We start from the raw sequence: 19468 nt of genomic DNA, 5'->3' as shown, positions 1-19468 counted from the left end.
TTGTGATCCCGTGGACTGCAGTCCCCCAGGCTCCTCTGTCCATGGGATTCTCCAGGCAAGAATACTGGACTGGGTAGCGGTTCCCTTCTCCAGGGGATCTTTGCGACCCAGGGATCAAACCTGGGTCTTCTGCATTGCAGGCAGTTTCTTTACTGTCTGAGCCACCAGGAAGTCCATATTCACACTATAGAACATTATAGAATAATGAAAATGAATGAGATACAATTACATGTGACAATACAGAAGAACCTCCCACAATACTGAATGAAAGAAACCCGGCACAGAACAACACATCCTGAATGAGTCCATTTACATAAAACACAGAAACAGGCAAAAAAAAAAATCTATACTGTTAGAAGACTAGACAGTGGCTACCTTTATGAGGGCAAGACATGATGGAAGCGAGCACAAGGGGGCACCTGGGTTCTGGTGACAAGTATGATGAACAGGCTGATAAAACTACAATCTGACTTTTGTTCTCCCATTCCTCCTTTCATTTTTCCTGCCTTTAGATAAAAACTCTGGAAGGCCCCCTTACTTTTCTGTTCCTCTTAGATAATATGCAGTGCTATGGTCACTTTCCGGAGAAGGCAATGGCACCCCACTCCAGTACTCTTGCCTGGAGAATCCCAGGGACGGCGGAGCCTGGTGGGCTGCCGTCTGTGGGGTCGCACAGAGTTGGACATGACTGACGTGACTTAGCATAGCATAGCATAGCATGGTCACTTTAAGTCACCAATGCAGTATCAGTTCAGAATTAGAATACACAGTTCTATACCAACAGATTCTAAGCAGTACTGTATCATTTTCTTCCTGCCAGCTTAGGTCAGTTTCACACTGAAGCTTCCAGTGGAAAGGGTTGGGGGCATGGTTGACTTTTCCTTCCTGACCACTCCTGGCTCAGTTTCACCCCTACTTCCCTCATACGCCCACCCCCACCAGCCAAGGTGGAGGACAGGTAAGGGTGGGTGTCTTAATGCTTTCTAGGCCTAGCAGCTGTTTATAGCTGGTGTCTCTGGTGAGCCTGACAGACGGTTGAAGTGGATGCTTCCTGCTTGGCCACTTTTCTAGGCTCTTCGGTGGTTCTCTGCTGAGTCCTTCTTTTTTTATATGTAGGTGGCCACTTGCACTCTTTCCTCAAGCCCTGGCCATCCAGAAGTTCCCCTCCAGGCTTAGACAAAGTAAGATGACTCTCACCCACCCAGCTGGCCCACACCTGGCCCCTGGGGCAGCTTCAGGGCAGCAGCCCCCTCTGGCTCATTTCCAGCGTCCCTCGTCAGTTCTGCTGTTATCTTTTAGCTTTGCTGGCAGAGTCAGGCCCGTCCACAGAGGCTTCAGCTTTCACTGAGGTTGGTGGGTTCCCCAGACTGCTGAAGGAGCCCCAAGTCCTCCTATTGAGGCGATTTCCCAGGGTCCTGAGGTCAGGGGCACCCAGGGAACCGGGAACCTGGCCACAGCTCTCTATACGGAAAGATCTTTATCTTTTTCCTTCCTCTGACTCTCTTACATCTTTGGCTGGTTGAGGGGATTTCAAATCCTAAAAAATGATGTTGTGAAAGTGCTGCACTCAATATGCCAGCAAATCTGGAAAACTCAGCAGTGGCCATAGGACTGGAAAAGGTCAGTTTTTATTCCAATTCCAAAGAAAGGCAATGCCAAAGAATGTTCAAACTACCACACAATTGTACTCATCTCACACGCTAGCAAAGTAATGCTCAAAATTCTCCAAGCCAGGCTTCAACAGTACGTGAACTGTGAACTTCCAGATGTTCAAGATGGAATTTAGAAAAGGCAGAGGAACCACAGATCAAATTGCCAACATCCGCTGGATCATCGAAAAAGCAAGAGAGTTCCAGAAAAACATCTACTTTTGCTTTATTGACTACACCAAAGCCTTTGACTGTGTGGATCACAACAAACTGTGGAAAATCCTTAAAGAGATGGGAATACCAGACCACCTGACCTGCCTCCTGAGAAATTTGTATGCAGGTCAAGAAGCAACAGTTAGAACTGGACGTGGAACAACAGACTGATTCCAAATCAGTAAAGGAGTACGTCAGGGCTATATATTGTCACCCTGCTTATTTAACTTCTGTGCAGAGTATATCATGCGAAATGCTGGGCTGGATGAAGCACAAGCTGGAATCAAGATTGCCAGGAGAAATATCAATAACCTCAGATATGCAGATGACACCACCCTTATGGCAGAAAACAAAGAACTAAAAAGCTTCTTGATAAAAGTGAAAGAAGAGAGTGAAAAAGTTGGCTTAAAACTCAACATTCGGAAAATGAAGATCATGGCATCTGGTTCCATGACTTCATGGCAAATAGATGGGGGAACAATGGAAACAGTGAGACACTTTATTTTTTGGGACTCCAAAATCACTGCAGATGCTGACTGCAGCCATGAAATCAAAAGATGCTTGTTCCTTGGAAGAAAAGCTATGACCAACCTAGACAGCATATTAAAAAGCAGAGACACTACTTTACCAACAAAGGTTCGTCTAGTCAAAGCTATGGTTTTTCCAATAGTCATGTATGGATGTGAAAGTTGGACTATACGGAAGCTGAGCGCCGAAGGATTGATGCTTTTGTTTTTGTTTTTTTTTTGGATTGGTGCTTTTGAACTGTGGTGTTGGAGAAGACTCTTGAGAGTCCCTTGGACTGCAAGGAGATCCAATCAGTCAATCCTAAAAGAAATCAATCCTGAATATTCATTGGAAGGACTGATGATGAAGTTGAAACTCCAATACTTTGGCCACCTGATGCGAAGAACTGACTCATTGGAAAAGACCCTGATGCTGGGAAACACTGAAGGCAGGAGGAGAAGGGGATGACAGAGGATGAGATGGTTGAATGGCATCACTGACACAATGGATGAGTTTGAGTAGGCTCTGAGAGTTGGTGATGGACAGAGAAGCCTGGCGTGCTGCAGTCCATGGGGTCGCAAGGAGTTGGACATGACTGAGCGACTGAACTGAACTGAGGGGCCAGGAGTTGTGAGGCAGAGTCTCCTTTATTCCTTTTGTAAATTCTGCATACGCAGTGTCTCACACATATGCCTCACACTCACCTGGAAATCTTGGTATGTACTGACATTTGTGCCTCAGTGGAAATGGAAACAGAGAGAGTCCTAATGGTCTGTTACTCAAGTATCAGTTTCATATTATGCAGAAGACAAAGAGAACTAAAAATCAACCACAATCCCAGAACCCAGAGATTGTGGAATCAACAAAATGTAACACTGTGGAATCAACAAAATCTTACATTGTGGAATCAACAAAATCTTAACCCATGCCAAGACACACAGTATCATTTATTCACTGTAACATTTAATTTGTCTCTTCTTTCCCTTGTTTTGAATATTTCATTATTCCCAATTTTGTTATTCTTCTCAATAACATTATTATGAAGAATATCTTCACGTACAAAACTTTTTCAAAAAGAATTATTTCCTTTGCAGAGGAAGTTAAGAGTTGAATAACTAAAAAAAAAAAAAAAGAGTTGAATAACTAGCCTGTGACAGATATTTTGAAGGTAAAATCAACATGATTTGCTAATTGAGTAAATAAGTAAGTAAGTAAGAGGTAAGGAGCAGGAAAAAATAAAGTAAGGCAGGAGGTCATTTTGTGGGGGTGAAGAGGAGTTGTCTTCATAGTGGTTGAGGGTCCACAGGCTACCAAGGTAGAAATGCTCAGTTGCAAATGAAGAACTGGAAAGAAAGCAAGGGTAGAGATGGCTCCTCCTTCTGAGAAGTCTGCCTGTTACACTATGCCTAGGGAAGTACATGTGCCTGGTACATAGGGAAGTACATGTCAGGCTAGAAGCCCAAAGGAATTTGTAGTTAGATGAGGGAAAAGTGAAAGTGTTAGTTGCTCAGTCGTGTCTGACTCCTTGTGACCCCGTGAAGTGTAGCCTACCAGGCTCCTCTGTCCATAGAATTATTCCAGGCAAGAATACTGGAATAGGTAGCCACTCTCTTCTCCATGGCATCTTCTAGACCCAGGGATTGAACCTGGGTCTCCTGTAAAGCAGGCAGATTCTTTACCATCTGAGCCACCAGGCAAGCCCAAAGATGAGGGAAAGAGCCCATGGAAAGATATTACCTGAGAGGACAAGTTCTGAAGTTAGCAAGCAAAGAGAGTATGGATGCAGGTAGAAAAACTAACCTAGAAAAGTAAGAAAAAGGTGAGGGCAGAAAGTTGTTGGAAAGAGCAAAAACTGCTGATGATGCTCTTAACAGATGGTTCTTAGTTCCTGCTAAGTTCATCTGCCGAGAGTGAGAGTGGTGAGGTTATGACTCAGGACACAGAATCCTGAGTGTTGTATTATAATTATTTTTAAATAACCTTGGAGCTCATTTGAGACTACTCAAAACATGGTCTGTAGCATTGGCATCACCAGGTACATGAGACCTGAACCAACCTTTTAAACAAGGTCCTACATCCATCACAGTGTGAGAGGTATGCTGACTATCTTCCCCACTGAACAGAAAGGAAATGAAAGCTGCAGAAGAAGAGCTATTTTTGAAGTTAGGATGACAAAGTTAGAGCTCCTTCAGGAAATTAATGGGAATTCACTGAAAGATGAAACAAAGAACCTTCAAATGGGAGTGAAGTTCCAGCAGCGTAATTTCATGACTTTTGTAGCAACACTGTGGTGTGTAGGAGCAGAGGAAGTGGACAGATCTTGGGTTACCCAAAGTTAGGTTTAGAATTGGTAAGATGGACACCCCAGGAGGTAGAATGAGTAAATGAATCTGAAGTGTTACCGAAGCATTCATGAAATGAATAGTTTAAGGGTAGGGTGAGATAAGAAAGAAGGCAAGCAAAGCCAGATGGGGATGGACAAGAGAGGCCTCTAGGTGAGGAAGGAAGAGGCTTAAGAACAGGTCTAGGAACTGAAGGTAGGGATGTAGCAGTGGGACAGGTAAGGAGGTTGTGCTCAAAATGAAGAGCTCGAAAGTGTGATATCCTGAAAGTGGAGCACTTTTACATAGTTTAAAAGATCCAGGTTGGCATCTCCCAGGGGGCATCATCAGAGCTTAAGTGGTTAAGAAACCATGAGAACAAGGACTTCCCTGGTGGTCTGGATGGCTGAGACTCCAAACTCCCAAAGCAGACAGCCTGGGTTTGATCCCTGGTCAGGGAACTAGATCCACATGGGACCATCCAAAGGTCCCATGGGTTGCAATTAAGACCCGGCACAGCCAAATAAATAAAAATATTGAGGAAAAAAAACAAAAGAGAAAGAAATGATGAGACCAGAATATGGAAGCTGTTGAAATCTCTGGGGGTAATAGCAGTGGAAATAGGAGAGAAAAAAACTGCCACTTATAAAGCACAAACTGTTCAATACTGATTTCCTCACAGAAACCTCCCTATCAAAGAACAAAAAGAGCCACATGATTTACTTTAAAAAATAAAAAGCTCAGTTAGTTGTGTATAGCAGCAAAACTTCCTCAGGCTTTGCCTTCAAATAATTGGTCTGACCAGAGTTAATTTCTTTAGGAGCTGGAGATTAGAAGGCCTAACTTGGAAAAGACCCATTTCTTTAAGGATTTGATTATTCCTGCCAGAACAGGGCTAAGGGCCAAAGGACATGATCTTTAATTTGACCCAGTAGCTATCATCAGGGTGACAGTTTCCTGGAACACAAATTTCCTTCTGAACACAAGGAAACCTTGATTAGTGTTTTGTGAGTACACCATCACGTGAGTAGGATTTTATGGTGTACAGTAATGCCCTAGCTTAACTTGACTGCCTTGTTTTATGAATTTATGTTATGATGTTTGAAATACATGAAGAAGTGCTAGAAGACTATGAGAACAAGGAAAAGTTTGTTTTTTGTCTGGTGGGAAAAAAACCGTATTACAAAAGAGCTTACAGAGAATGAATGATCTTTTAAAAATTATGTAGATAAATGTGTAATATATGGGACTTCCCAGGTGGCTCAGTGGTAAAGAATTTGCCTGCCAAGGAGGAGACTCGGGTTCAATCCCTGGGTTGAGAAGATCCCTGGAGAATGAAATTGTAACCTACTCCAGTATTCTGGCCTGGGAAATCCCACAGACAGAAGAGCCTTGGGGGGCTATAGTTTGTGGGGTCCCAAAGAGTCAGACACAACTAAGTGACTAAACCACCAACATATATATATATGTATATGTGTGTGTATATATAAATATATATATATATATATATAAAACAGGCATAGATATGTATAAAAACTTAATAGCATTAGACTACTAAGCTTTGTAGCAGAGGACAGAAAACAATGAAACTTTGGATTCAATGGTATGGTCACTGGGAAGAGGAGGAAAATACAACAACAATTTATTTTTAAAGAATTAATAATACAGTACATCTTAAGTAATAAGTCTGGCTGAGGAACTTACCTTTTGTTTGACCTGCCATAACTACTTCCAGAGGAACCTGTTTCAGGAAGGTGGAGGCCCCATACTATCCTGCCTGGCTGAGATGTCACTCTGCCCGAGAGCCGAATGAGCAGCGGAACTGTCAGGGAATTCCAGACACTGACATTCTTGGTTCTGATGCAGTCATAGAAGACACAAGAGAGCTGTTTTATTGATGGACTTTCACAAACAACAAAGATCTACTGTATAGTACAGGGAACCATATTCAGTATCTTGTGATAAACTATAATGGAAAAGAACCTGAAACAAATACACACACACACACACACATATATTTGAATCACTTTGTTGTACACCTGAATCAATGTAATGCAACTATACTTCAGCTGAAAAAACCCTTTTTTTAATTAAAAAAAAAAGTGGACTTTCAATATTCAGATGTGAACTAAACTTGATATGTAGTAATGTTTTAGCCCAGCTGAGAGTGATAGGATGATCTCAACTGGTCTCCTTAAAATGAATTTATGTGTCTATCATACAAGAAATTATGATTTCTCAAGCTTTTGCTTCTTGGGTTGGACTTTAACTAACACTGGAAACATTAATGTTGTGATCATTTAAATGTGGCTGAAATTAATCCTACATTAACTTTGCCAGAAGCTACCAAAACCCTGTCACATAACACTGCTATTTATAATAAATTATCATTGTTATTTGAATAACTTAATCCATTTGATGAGTGTACTTTTTCTAGTACTCTGGTAGCAAAACATTATTTTTAGCTGTTATCTGTGACTAGATAATTGGCTTCCTGTTTACTTCAATTCCTGGTTGAGAGCAAGTTGTATATACGTAGTCTCTGGAAGTATCCGTCAGATACTGCCAACAGAGACAAAATGTGAGGACAAAAGTCTTCAGGGAATCTTGAAACACCATAACAGAGACATGACAAGAGAAAACTGAAGATTATTTCTCAAGATTTACTGCATTTATTCATCGGTGGTCCCATCTCTTTTGTTTTGTGGCATTTATTTTCATTAAATACTGTGTGGATCACAATGAACTGTGGAAAATTCTGAAAGAGATGGGAATACCAGACCACCTGACCTGCCTCTTGAGAAACCTGTATGCAGGTCAGGAAGCAACAGTTAGAACTGGACATGGAACAACAGACTGGTTCCAAATCGGGAAAGGAGTACGTCAAGGCTGTATATTGTCACCCTGCTTATTTAACTTATATGCAGAGTACATCATGAGAAACGCTGGGCTGGAAGAAGCACAAACTGGAATCAAGATTGCCGGGAGAAATATCAATAACCTCAGATATGCAGATGACACCACCCTTACGGCAGGAAGTGAAGAAGAACTAAAGAGCCTCTTGATGAAAGTGAAAGAGGAGAGTGAAAAAGTTGGCTTAAAGCTTAACATTCAGAAAACTAAGATCATGGCATCTGGTTGCATCACTTCATGGCAGATAGATGGGGAAACAATGGAAACAGTGAGAGACTATTTTTTTGGGCTCCAAAATCACTGCAGATGGTGACTGCAGCCATGAAATTAAAAGACGCTTACTCCTTGGAAGGAAAGTTATGACCAACCTAGAGAGCATATAAAAAGCAGAGACATTACTTTGCCAACAAAGGTCCGTCTGGTCAAGGCTATGGTTTTTCAAGTAGTCATGTATGGATGTGAGAGTTGGACTATAAAGAAAGCTGAGCGCCGAAGAATTGATGCTTTTGAACTGTGGTGTTGGAGAAGACTCTCAAGAGTCCCTTGGACTGCAAGGAGATCCAACCAGTCCATCCTAAAGGAGATCAGTCCTGGGTGTTCTTGGAAGGACTGATGTTGAAGCTGAAACTCCAATACTTTGGCCACCTGATGCGAAGAACTGACTCATTTGAAAAGACCCTGATGCTGGGAAAGATTGAGGGCAGGAGGAGAAGGGGATGACAGAGGATGAGATGGCTGGATGGCATCACCGACTCAGTGGACATGAGTTTGTGTAGGCTCTGGGAGTTGGTGATGGACAGGGAGACCCAGCGTGTTGCAGTTCACGGGGTCGAAAAGAGTCGGACACGACTGAGCGACTGAACTGAACTGAACTGAATACTGAGAGAATATTCTGTCTCCTATATTTTCTTTCATCCCACTGGACTGTATGGCTTCCTCTAAGTAGATCTGTGAATGGAACTTCCTTCATTTGTATCGTGTAGACTCAAGATTGTCATTGGCTGGGAAGAAGCAGAAAAAAGCTAGTCTTCTCTCCTCTGCCCTTAGCCCCACCTCCTGCCCAGGCTGCCTTTTACTTACATCTTTTCTTATCCTTGCCCCCCTCCAGTCTCCTGTAGTGCTATGCGCTTTATAGATGCTTCATTTCCCACTACCCCTCATCTTCCCATCTAATTCCCACCTAGAGTTTCCAGATGGAGCAAATAAAAATGTAGGATGCCTGCTAATTGTGAATTTCAGATAGGTAGTAAGTAATTTTAGGGTAAATAAGTCCCTGCAATACTTGTGACCTATTTATACAGAAGAACTGTCATTTATCTGAAATTCAAATTTAACTGGGAGACTGTATTTTATTTGGCAACCCTACTCTCATCCTGTAGGTTATCGGAGGCTCGAGCAGCTGCCTTGTTCCACTTACTGAGAACTCTGTCTGCCTAGGTCTCAGCCCTGAAAGAACTCAAACCTAAATCCCACAATGTCATCACACTGGCCTATGTTCCTCTACTCCCAGTCATTCCCACAAGGGTTCCCTAGGTGTTTCTCACTCTAGAAGTTCGAAGTTGCTGAAAGATGGGCAAAAGTACCAGATCCAGGACTCCGTTTAGCTTTGCCCTCAACTATCCCGGTAATTTTGATTTTTAGCAAAGACTCACAATGATGGGCCAGAATTCAGGTGCCTACATAACATATCCTTCCTTTCTATGCCTCCTTTAGAATGAAGTTATCAGAGAAAAAGAAATCTATTAATATAAACACATATGCATTTTATATCTTAGGACAGTTTTTTTAAGAAAGCAAGAAACCTGCTAGAGGACCAGGGAAGCAGTAATTATATTTAAGTACAAACTTGAAGAAAAAAATTCATTTAACGTGAAGAACAAGGCATCTGAGGTTAGACAGTCCCAGTGGAACCCTAAGAGAATGAACTCAGGCTTCTCCTTTGAGATGTTCTCTTTATTGGGTCTGAGAACGGCAGGAGGAAAAGAGAATATAAGTTCAGGAGCATGCCAGGGGGAAGTACAAAGCACTTTAGAAATACTTTTCAGTGGCAGAGTTTCAAAGCCTTCGTTTTTCACGGCTGGCTGACTCTAAAGATACTTTCAGTCCAGGGCGCAGGTTTTAAAGAATTCCTTCTTCCCACTGTGTCTGGGACTTTGAATTAGACAGGAAGCTTTTGTTTCACTCGGGTGATCAGAATACAAAGGTAAGCCTAAGCACAGAGTACCAGCTGTCTCCATTCAGAGAAAAATCTGCACTCCCCAGGGTTCCATGTCAGTGCAATTGACTGAGCAGCCTAGAACTCCCCTCCTTCTAGACAAATGACAGATGCACCTCAATTTACCTCCAGCAGAGATTAGGGATTTTGTTTTGGAATGGCATCAAAGAGTTCAAAAATAATATAATTTCCCTACCACAATTTTCTACGCTGATGAGCCGTGATGGAAACGTGGGCCCTTTAAGAGGTTGTCCTCCCCGTTCCCTTTCTCTTGTTTCCTACTTTCTCTTATGTAGCTAACAAAGTTTCTAAATCTGCACACCGGATGCTCTACCATTCAGGCTGAGTATGAACTACTCTAGCCTAAATCATGGTGTACAGTACAAGAAAGACTCTTTGGCTGAGAATCAGAAGAGCTGGATTATGGCTTAAATGTCTCCACTAACTAGCTGTGGGATCCAGGGGAGCCATCGCATCTTCCTCCTCTATAAAATGCAACTGTTTGGCCTTACGTTCTTCAAGGTTCACTCCTGCTCCAAAGCCCTACATTCTTTCTGCATCCTACCCCATCCCTAGGAGCAACTTGTGAGGAATCTGCATTAAGCTTTTAGACAGTCTTATTTAACAAATGCATTTCCCCCTAATTTTCTTAAAACTAGGATAGTTCCTTTAAAAAAAAAAAAGTTTAGCTCACTGAAAGCCCAGTGTTCTAAGTATGTAGTTTGTGAAATTTAGAAAAAAAGGTTGGATTTGAGAGCGTTCTCTCAACATCTTTCGATGCCCTCAGTTTATCAGACCCTTGTCTGGAGAGTTCCTTCCTCTGGGGGCGGCAGTGCTGAATCCAATAATGGGCAAGGAGGCCAAACATCCGTGCCTCTGGTTTTCCTGGACTGTCTCCCTGTGCATAATATGGGAGAAGGCATACAGACCCTACTTATATCCATGTACATGGTCTTTTGTAAATTAGGTCGCTGTTCATTTCACGTAAATAACTTTTTTATGCTAATACACTTTTTTCAGTTATGTTGTTGTAAATGCATCAATTTTAAGTGTTTAGTGTGATGAATTTTGACTAACATTACATACACTACGTTAGCACCACCCAGAACCTTCCATCACCCCCACAAAGTCAGTTCTCTTGTGCCCTTATCCTCAGGCAACTACTATTCTGATTTTTTCCAGCATAGATTGGTTTTGCCTATTCTTGAATATGAAATCATATAGCATGTATAAGGAAAAATCTGTTATAAAGTGTTGCAGATGTGAATTTTTTCAGTTAAAATCAAGAAACAAAAAAAAAAAAACAAAAAAAAAACCACACACACACACACAAAAAAAATCAAGAAACATATTGCCAAAAAAGGAAAAAAAAAATACACTGTCGAGCAAGCCAGTAAAACAGAAATGCAATTATGAAAACTTACTTTGGTAAAGTAAGCCAAACTTGATGAAATGAAACAAATCTATATGATTTAGAAAACCTTCATCCCAAGTGATGGAATTAATGAAAGTGAAAGTCGCTCAGTTGTGTCCAACTCTTTGTGACACAATGGACTATACAATCCATGTAATTCTCCAGGCCAGAACGCTGGAGTGGGTAGCCTTTCCCTTCTCCAGAGGATCTTCCCAACCCAGGAATCAAACCCAGGTCTCCCACATTGCAGGCGGATTCTCTACTGGCTGAGCCACAAGGCAAGCCCAAGAATACGGGAGTGAGTAGCCTATCCCTTCTCCAGTGGATCTTCCCAACCCAGGAATTGAACTGGGGTCTCCTGCATTGCAGGTGGATTCTTTACAAACTGAACTATCAGGGAAGCCCAGTGGAATTCACAAAATGCTGAATCAATCCTGAAAAGCGTTACAGGATGAAGAAAAATGATCATAGTCTAAAAAGAAGGAAGTGCCCCCTTTCCTCCAACCCAAATCATTGGATAATAAGTAAAAGTTGCTAATAAGCCTTTGACATCTGAGGCAGTTCATCAGAGGATCATAAGTGATTCAGTGTGGGTAGGAGATAACATGTAGAGGATGAGACGATATCAGAAATGGAGAAGGGGTTTACAAACAACCTGGAGCCCAACAGCAGATGGACTGATTCTGCTATTGATGGACCTGGAAGGGCAGCAGAAAGGATGCCAGAAGACCCTGTTGCCCATGCAAGTGGAATGGCTGGCCCAATAAGAGAAAGGTAGGCATCACTCTGTCTTCCCTGGTGGCTCAGCAGTAAATAATCTGCCTGCAATTCAGGAGTTGCAGGAGACTCAGGTCCGATCTCTCGGTTGGGAAGATCCCCTGGAAGAGAGCATGGCAACCCACTTCAGTCTTCTTGCCTGGAGAATCCCATGGACAGAGGAGCCTGGTGGGCTACAGTCCACAGGGTCACAAAGAGTCGGACATTACTGAAGCGACTTAGCACACACCAATGCAGGCATCACTTCGTATTGAGTTCCCCAACTTCAGATAAGCCTCAAATCCCAACAAATGTTAGGGCAAAAAATGCAACCGGTTATGAAAAGATATTATATCTCATTTAATTAAAAAGTCAACTTATTGATATATAAACCAACTGGACCAAACAGGAAAAACTGAATCAAACAGAACAGAAGCAATGCTCTAAACAAGCATCAACTTAAGAGCTCTGAAGCCAACCAGGAGGACACCCAGACACAAGTTCAGCATGGGGTAAGAGTCTTTACGTCTTCCGGTGAAGGCAAAGCCATTTGGTTGGCACTTCATAGGAATATCTTTCCACCAGGTCGTCATCATAAGGTATGTGCCACGAGTCTCCAGTTGTTTGCACCACGGTATCATAGCTGAGAATATGCTGTTGAATTAAAAAGGGAACCACACATTGAGAACAACACTAAAGGAACATCTGGCCATTTCCCTTTCTTTTCTGACGATTTCTCAGTTTGCTTCAGAGATGTATTCTTTGTCTTACTTAACAATGGATTTTCAAAGAGCAGCTAGCTCTGTGAAGATGAATCCTGGCAGTAGGAACGGTGGGGGTTGAGGATAAAATAGGATTAACAGATACACATTACTACATATAAAAGAGAAGACTTCCTTGGTGGTGCAATAGATAAAGAATCTGCTTGCCAGTACAGAGGACATGGGTTTGATCTCTCATCTGGGAAGATTCCACATGCCAAGGAACAACTAAGCCCATGCACAACAACTGGTGAGCCCGTGCTCTAGAGCCCTCGAGCCACAACTACTGAAGCCTGCATGATCTTGGGCCCAAGAGCCAAGCTAATGAGCCCCTGTGCCCTAACTACTGAAGCCTGTGCACCTAGAGTCTGTGCTCCACAAGAGTAGCCCCCACTCTCCACAATTAAGAAAAAACCCGTGTGCAGCAGTGAGGACCCAGTGCAGCCAAAAATAAAGAAAAAAGAAGAAAAAAAAAAAGACTTCCTCACTTAAAAAAAAATAAGTAAATAAGAACCTACTGTATAGCACAGAGAAAGCTAATCAGTATAATAACCTATAATGGAAAAGAAAAGAATATATATACACCCACCCCCCCCCCCCCACATATATATCTACCATTGTATTACTGCTGCATACTTGAAGTTGACACATTGTAAATTAACTATATTTCAATTAAAAAAAAGATGAACCCTATTGTTAGGAGTTCCTTTCTGGGGAGGTTTCATTTTTAAGGTTAAGGACTCTCTATAAGAAAAAAAAATGTATATTCCTTTTTTGTCTTTAATGATTTTGTATGCAACAGAGAAAACTTTCAAATATACAAAAATAAAGAAACAGAACAATGAACTCATATATACCCATTACCCGGCCTCAAAAATCATCAAAATTCATGGGTAATCTTACTTCATCCGAATGGATGAATCCCTCAAATTATTTTGAAATAAATCTCAGATATTATATCATTTCTTCTATAATTCAGTATGTATCTCTGAAAGAACTTATTTTGTAAATATAAAAGGAATATTATTATTATACTTAAGAATTAACAACTCCTTAACATTGTCAAATTTCTACTGTTTACATTTTTCCAATTATTATATGTATATTATATTTTACAGTTTGTCTGAATAGGAATTGAAATAAGGTTGTTACATTGTGACTGGCTAAACTCTCTCTCAATTCTCTTACAATCTAGAGCTTCTCTTTTCAACTCTATTTTTCTTGCAGTTTTTTGTTGTTGAGGAAACCAGGTCCTATACTGTTTCCCACGGTTGATTTTGCTGATTGCATTTCTATGGTATCATTTGATAACATATTTCCTACAAATGTTGTTTTTGTATGTTTGTTGAACCCTGGACTGTATTTACCATTGGCTAGTGTATTTTTCTGTAGTAAATTGCCTTTAGATTTTCTCTTTGCTTTTACACAAGAGACATTCTTGTACTTACAGGTATTTCAACTAGAATCAAAAAAGAATTCAATTGAGACTGTGCCACAAAAGTGGATTAAACAGGAAAAAGGAGTTATTCAGCAGAAACAGAAGCATGATGAGTCATAAGACATACAGAATTTTGAGCTATGGCAAATAAATAGGAAAATAAAAAACACATATAGGGATTTGTAACTGATAACATAACTGAAGTCACAACTGACGACACTTCAGGGGTTTTCAATACGTCAGTTAACGTGGGGTTGCCTAGGAAAACATTGCTCTGGCAGACTCTGTGTTTTTAGGATCTGGCTAATTCCAAATACCAAATTGCTGCTGCTGCTGCTAAGTTGCTTCAGTCATGTCCGACTCTGTGCGACCCCATAGACGGCAGCCCATCAGGCTCCGACATCCCTGGGATTCTCCAGGCAAGAACACTGGAGTGGGTTGCCATTTCCTCCTCCAATGCATGAAAGTGAAAAGTGAAAGTGAAGTCACTCAGTCATGTCCAACTCTTCACGACCCCATGGACTGCAGCCTACCAGGCTCCCTGGGATTTTCCAGGCAAGAGTACTGGAGTGGGTTGCCATTGCCTTCTCCAAAATATCAAACTAAAGCTAAGAAAAACAAAACATCGAGAACTAGTTGCACTGTTCTTTGACCGTGTCACATTCTTACTATATAGTTGGCTCTGCTGATGTTATGGAGAAGATGGATAACATACCTGAAAGGTTATTTTTGCTCCTGGATGCTTACTAACAATTGCCAGCTGATGTCCCTGCTGCCACTTAAAGAACAGGCGCTGGGTCTTGGCATCAGGCAGACAGGCCTTGTGGTCTCGCATCAGGTCTTTTGTGATAAACTTGCAGTGGTTTCCTGAGTGCAGTGTGGCATACAGAAGAAACGGATCATCCTCAGAGCTGAGCCGGACATAAGAATGGACACAATCAAACACACGTCCAAAGAGGCAGAGAACAGCATTCTTCACCATGCTGTTTACTTCTTTCTCTACTTTCCTCAGAAGTATTCTTTGTTCTTAACTGATATGATCAACCAAGGATAGTTATGAACAACCTTCAAGTCTTCAGCTGGTAGACAACATGATCGAGAACACAGATGGCCAGCTACAGGGAAAGGAATGCTAACGCTCAGGATTCTTAGCAGTTCAACTGGACTCTACCTCTAGAATGGAGAATTCTAACAGTAATTCTCTCTTCATACTTAAAAGCTGGTTCTCTGTGTCCCCATGAAGGCTTCCTCATCTGCCTCATCCACTACAGAGCACATGTTTCCCCTACCCCTTTCCTCACTCGAATTCAAGAAATATTCATAATACTAACAGGGCAAGAGGACACTTTTCTTGCAAAAGTAAGGGGCTAACCTCAAAGCTGAAACTGGTATCTCCAAGTAGCTTCTGGGTAGCCGTCCTGATCAGCACCCAAAGGCACCTCCAGTCTCCAATGAGCCCTCAACATCAGTGGTGAGTGCTTGAATACACGTGCTGTAAAAACAGCACTAGTTACCTTGACTCAGGAGATTCCGATGGCAACATGTGATTAAGCCACATATCTTGATCCAAATGACCCAAAGTGGATCCTTTACAGGATACCTTATACTAAAGTATTTCAATTTCAAGTGAAATGATAAAATAACTGGAATCTGTCTTTAAAATAATCTTCAGGGGAAAAAAAAAAACGTGGGGGTTATATGGAACAACATTAACAAATGACAGTAGCTATGGGAACTGAGTGACAGTCCCGCGGGCATTCACTATACTATTCTCCCTAGTTTAGGTTTGAACACGCTTCTTTGGCACATTAGTGGCAAACAGAGTTAATGTTAAAAAATTTAAATACTCAAATCCAAAGCCATAGAAGGTGGCTGAATCAATCTTCACCACTGGGTTTGGAATTTCAGCATATACAATAAATACAGGCTCCAAACCAAGCACGAGACCAATTTCCAACAGGCTTCTTGGTTATAACACTACCATTACTGAGTTCTTCTACCTATGAAAAATAATGATGATGGTGACAGCAACGAATACAGATGCTTTCCACGTACTTGGTACTGTGCCAAGAGCCTCACATGTATTGTTTGCAAGTATTTTCTCACTGAATCCCCATGAGGGAACCTATGAAGAAAAGAAGACAGACAAGGGAAACACTTCCCAGACAGGAAGTGACAGGGCCATGATCTGAACCAGGGTAGATTGATTCTCAAGCCTGCGGTCCTCAGGTTTAGCTAATGCTGCCTAATGTGACTAAAGGAAGGGCATTACTATTATCTTATAGTCTTGGAAAGATGGAAGTACCCACTCCATGAATAAATAAAAGGACTTAGCTACAGAAAAATGAGATTTGGTTTGGGATCTGAAGGAGGGGTTAGCTTCCAGCTTTATGCATTGATTGTCATTTGACTTTTTTTTTTTTTGGCTGCACTGTCTGACCTGCGGGATCCTTAGTTCCTTGACCAGGGATTGAACCTGGGCCACAGCAGTGAGATTGCCATCCTAACCACTGTACTGTCAGAGAATTCCTCCATTTGACCTTTTTAAGAAGAAACAGTTTGGACAATACTGACAAATCCTGAAGTTATCACATTCAACCCAACAAAACCCAGACTCAGGTTCGCTCATGATCCATGCTAAGTTGTAAATAAACCTTTGTCAGCATAAATAGTATGAGAACCTAAATGCGTGCTAACAGGGTGTTGTAGATCTGTGCTCCTCCTGATTAGCTACTTTCTGCATACTCTATGGACACTGTGTATTTTGTTGCTGATCATGTTTTCCACCTTCCTTTGGTTTCCTGGGAAGCTGTAGCTCATAGCAACATTCCCTTTATATTTAGAATAAAATCCAGAGCCCACAAGGTCCTCTGTAACGCGGTCCCTGCCTTCTCTGCGACCTCAGAACTGACCATCCACACTGGCCTGCCAGCTCCCCTCATTCCTGACTGACAGCCCTCTTTCCCTCCCTCCCCATTTGCAGTGGGTCTTGGTTGTGGCACGCAGGATCTTTAGCTGTGGCATGTGAACTCTTAGCTGCAGCACACGGGATCTAGTTCCCTGAGCAGGGATCAAACTTGGCCTCCGTGCATTGGGAGTGCAGAGTCTTAGCCACTGGACCACTGGGAAGGCCCTTTGTCGTTGCTGTTCAGGGCCTTTTGAACACTTGCTGTTCCTTCTGCCTGGTAGTTTCTTCCCACTACCTCTCCTCCTTTCTCCAACGACTCACTCATTCCCTGTCTTCATAGCTTTGATCACTGCCCGGAAGGACATTACCTGTTTATTTGTTTACCTCTTTACTGCTAAGTTCCAAGAGGACAGGGACTTGGTTTTGTTCACTGGTATTTCTTCAGGAACACAGATGGTGCTCCTATTTGTTAAATATTTGTTAAATGATCTGTTCAGGAATTTATGGCATGCATTCTGTGTACTAATCTCATTTGGGGCTTTAACTTATTTCTCCTTTAAACTGATTTCTCATCTATTTAAGTTTATCCTGCTATAAAAACTATATTTTTATAAGCTGCCTCACATCTTCTTTTTTTTGGAATGAGGCTGATTATACATATATACCCACACACACATGCACTTTAAAAATAAAAAAACAGGTAACAAGCAGATGACTGGAGCCTAGTGTAATTCACTTAATAACTTCAATACCTACATGTTGTCAGCGAAAAAAAAGCTGGCTTGCTTTTGCATCTTTTCCATCTCAACTCTTTTCCACCGGGAATTTTGCGTTAACATATGCTTCCGGCCCAGGACCAGCACTTGAAGATTCTGCTTCGCGAGGTGAGAGACCACATTCAAGAGCTGAAAAACACAAAGCCAGTCCCCAAGAAAGTCAAGGGAAGAATCTCAAGTAAGGGGAGTGATTCTCCCAGACAGTAATCTCAATGGGTCAAACAGTCTTTTCTGGTAAGAGGTGAGAAAATATTCCTAAACAGTCTTTTCTGGTAAGACGTAACTGCCCGTCTTTGTAAACAAGCCTGAGGGAAATGCTCCCTTGTTACAAATGATTATCTAATACCTGCCCACTGGCCAGGCTACATGGGATACCTGGGGAGGTTTCTAAGCATAGACAAGATGAGCTATTTTTAAACTGTGTTCCATAGGGCCCACTGGGACAGAGGTAGGGGGCTAAGAAGGACGGGGTTTGGTTCCTATACACTCCCAACCCTGTTTCAACCCAAACAGCTCAGTTTTTGTCTACTTATATATTGGTATTCTGCATAGATTTTTATTTAAATAAAGGATGGCTCAGACAGTAAAGAACCTGCCTCCAATGCAGGAGACCTGGGTTCAATCCCTGGGTCAGGAAGACCCCCTGGAGAAGGGAATGGCAACAGAGGAGCCTGGCAGGCTACAGTCCATGGGGTTGCAAAGAGTCAGGACTGAGAGACTAACCCTTCTTTTATTAAAAGTCTGTAAATGGCTGGAATAGATATTTCTTTTTTTTACTTAAAGTTTTTTAACTTTTAACTTTGTATTGGGATATAGCTAATTAACAATGTTGTGATAGTTTCAGGAGAACAATGAAGGGATTCAGCCATATGTATCCATGAAGATACTGCATTTTCAGTCAACTTTTCCACATCATAATTCTGCTAAGACTGCTCCTTTTCACTGAAATCCCTCTTTCCTCCAAAAGGTCTGTCAATTTTCATCCTCCAGCTTATTTTCCACTCAGTGAATTTACCCCCTATTCTTTCCACTTCCCACATGTCTTGTGTGCACATGGATTCCTCTTAAAAGTTTGAAGTGGGATTTTTAGTAAATCCTGCACTTTGGTGAGCTTGCTTACATTCAATCTTTTGTAAGGAAAAGTCTATACTATTTTCATGTACAACCTATTAAACTAAGCTATAAATGAATATTACTAAGTATAATATATAAAAGCTAATAAAATATTTTAACTTAAGTTACACAACAGTGTACTGGAAATATAATAGTTCTATAATTTATAAAAACTCCAGGCCCTATGAAAATCACAAGCTGAAAGTCACTGAAGAAATCCTTAATTTTCTTGGGTCTTGGTTGGGAAGGCATTTATTTTAGCCTAGCTTTCCTTAACTCAAAAATTTCTTCCCATGTAGACTTTCAGGATATTAGTTAAAATTCTCTACTCAATAATTTTTCATTCATTTATTTCGTCAGTTGTCAAATATTGCTTGATTACCTGTTAGTCTAACACACATGGATTCTCCCTGTTAGTCTAATAATGAATTAACGAGAGCTGAACTTTTAAGTACTGTTTAATGCTTTGGATTTATATGTATTT

At 41.4% G+C, this 19468-nt stretch overlaps 1 protein-coding gene across 1 annotated transcript in view; it reads right to left on the bottom strand.

Annotated features, from left to right (window-relative positions):
* Positions 1–12324: 12324 nt before the first annotated feature.
* Positions 12325–19468, bottom strand: part of LOC122706559 (protein only RNase P catalytic subunit) — a 119026-nt gene continuing 111882 nt past the window's right edge. The window contains exons 7-9 of the mRNA XM_043921817.1: positions 17852–18000; positions 14903–15098; positions 12325–12642 (exon numbers count right to left, since the gene is read on the bottom strand). Coding sequence (XP_043777752.1) covers positions 12511–12642; positions 14903–15098; positions 17852–18000 — 477 coding nt within the window. The 3' untranslated portion in view covers positions 12325–12510. The remainder of the gene's footprint in view (positions 12643–14902; positions 15099–17851; positions 18001–19468) is intronic.

Source organism: Cervus elaphus, chromosome 13 (assembly GCF_910594005.1).
Source record: "Cervus elaphus chromosome 13, mCerEla1.1, whole genome shotgun sequence".
NCBI classification, from domain to species: Eukaryota; Metazoa; Chordata; class Mammalia; order Artiodactyla; family Cervidae; genus Cervus; species Cervus elaphus.
The sequence above is the reverse complement of the archived record's forward strand: the minus strand, read 5'-3'. Positions and strand labels throughout refer to the sequence as shown.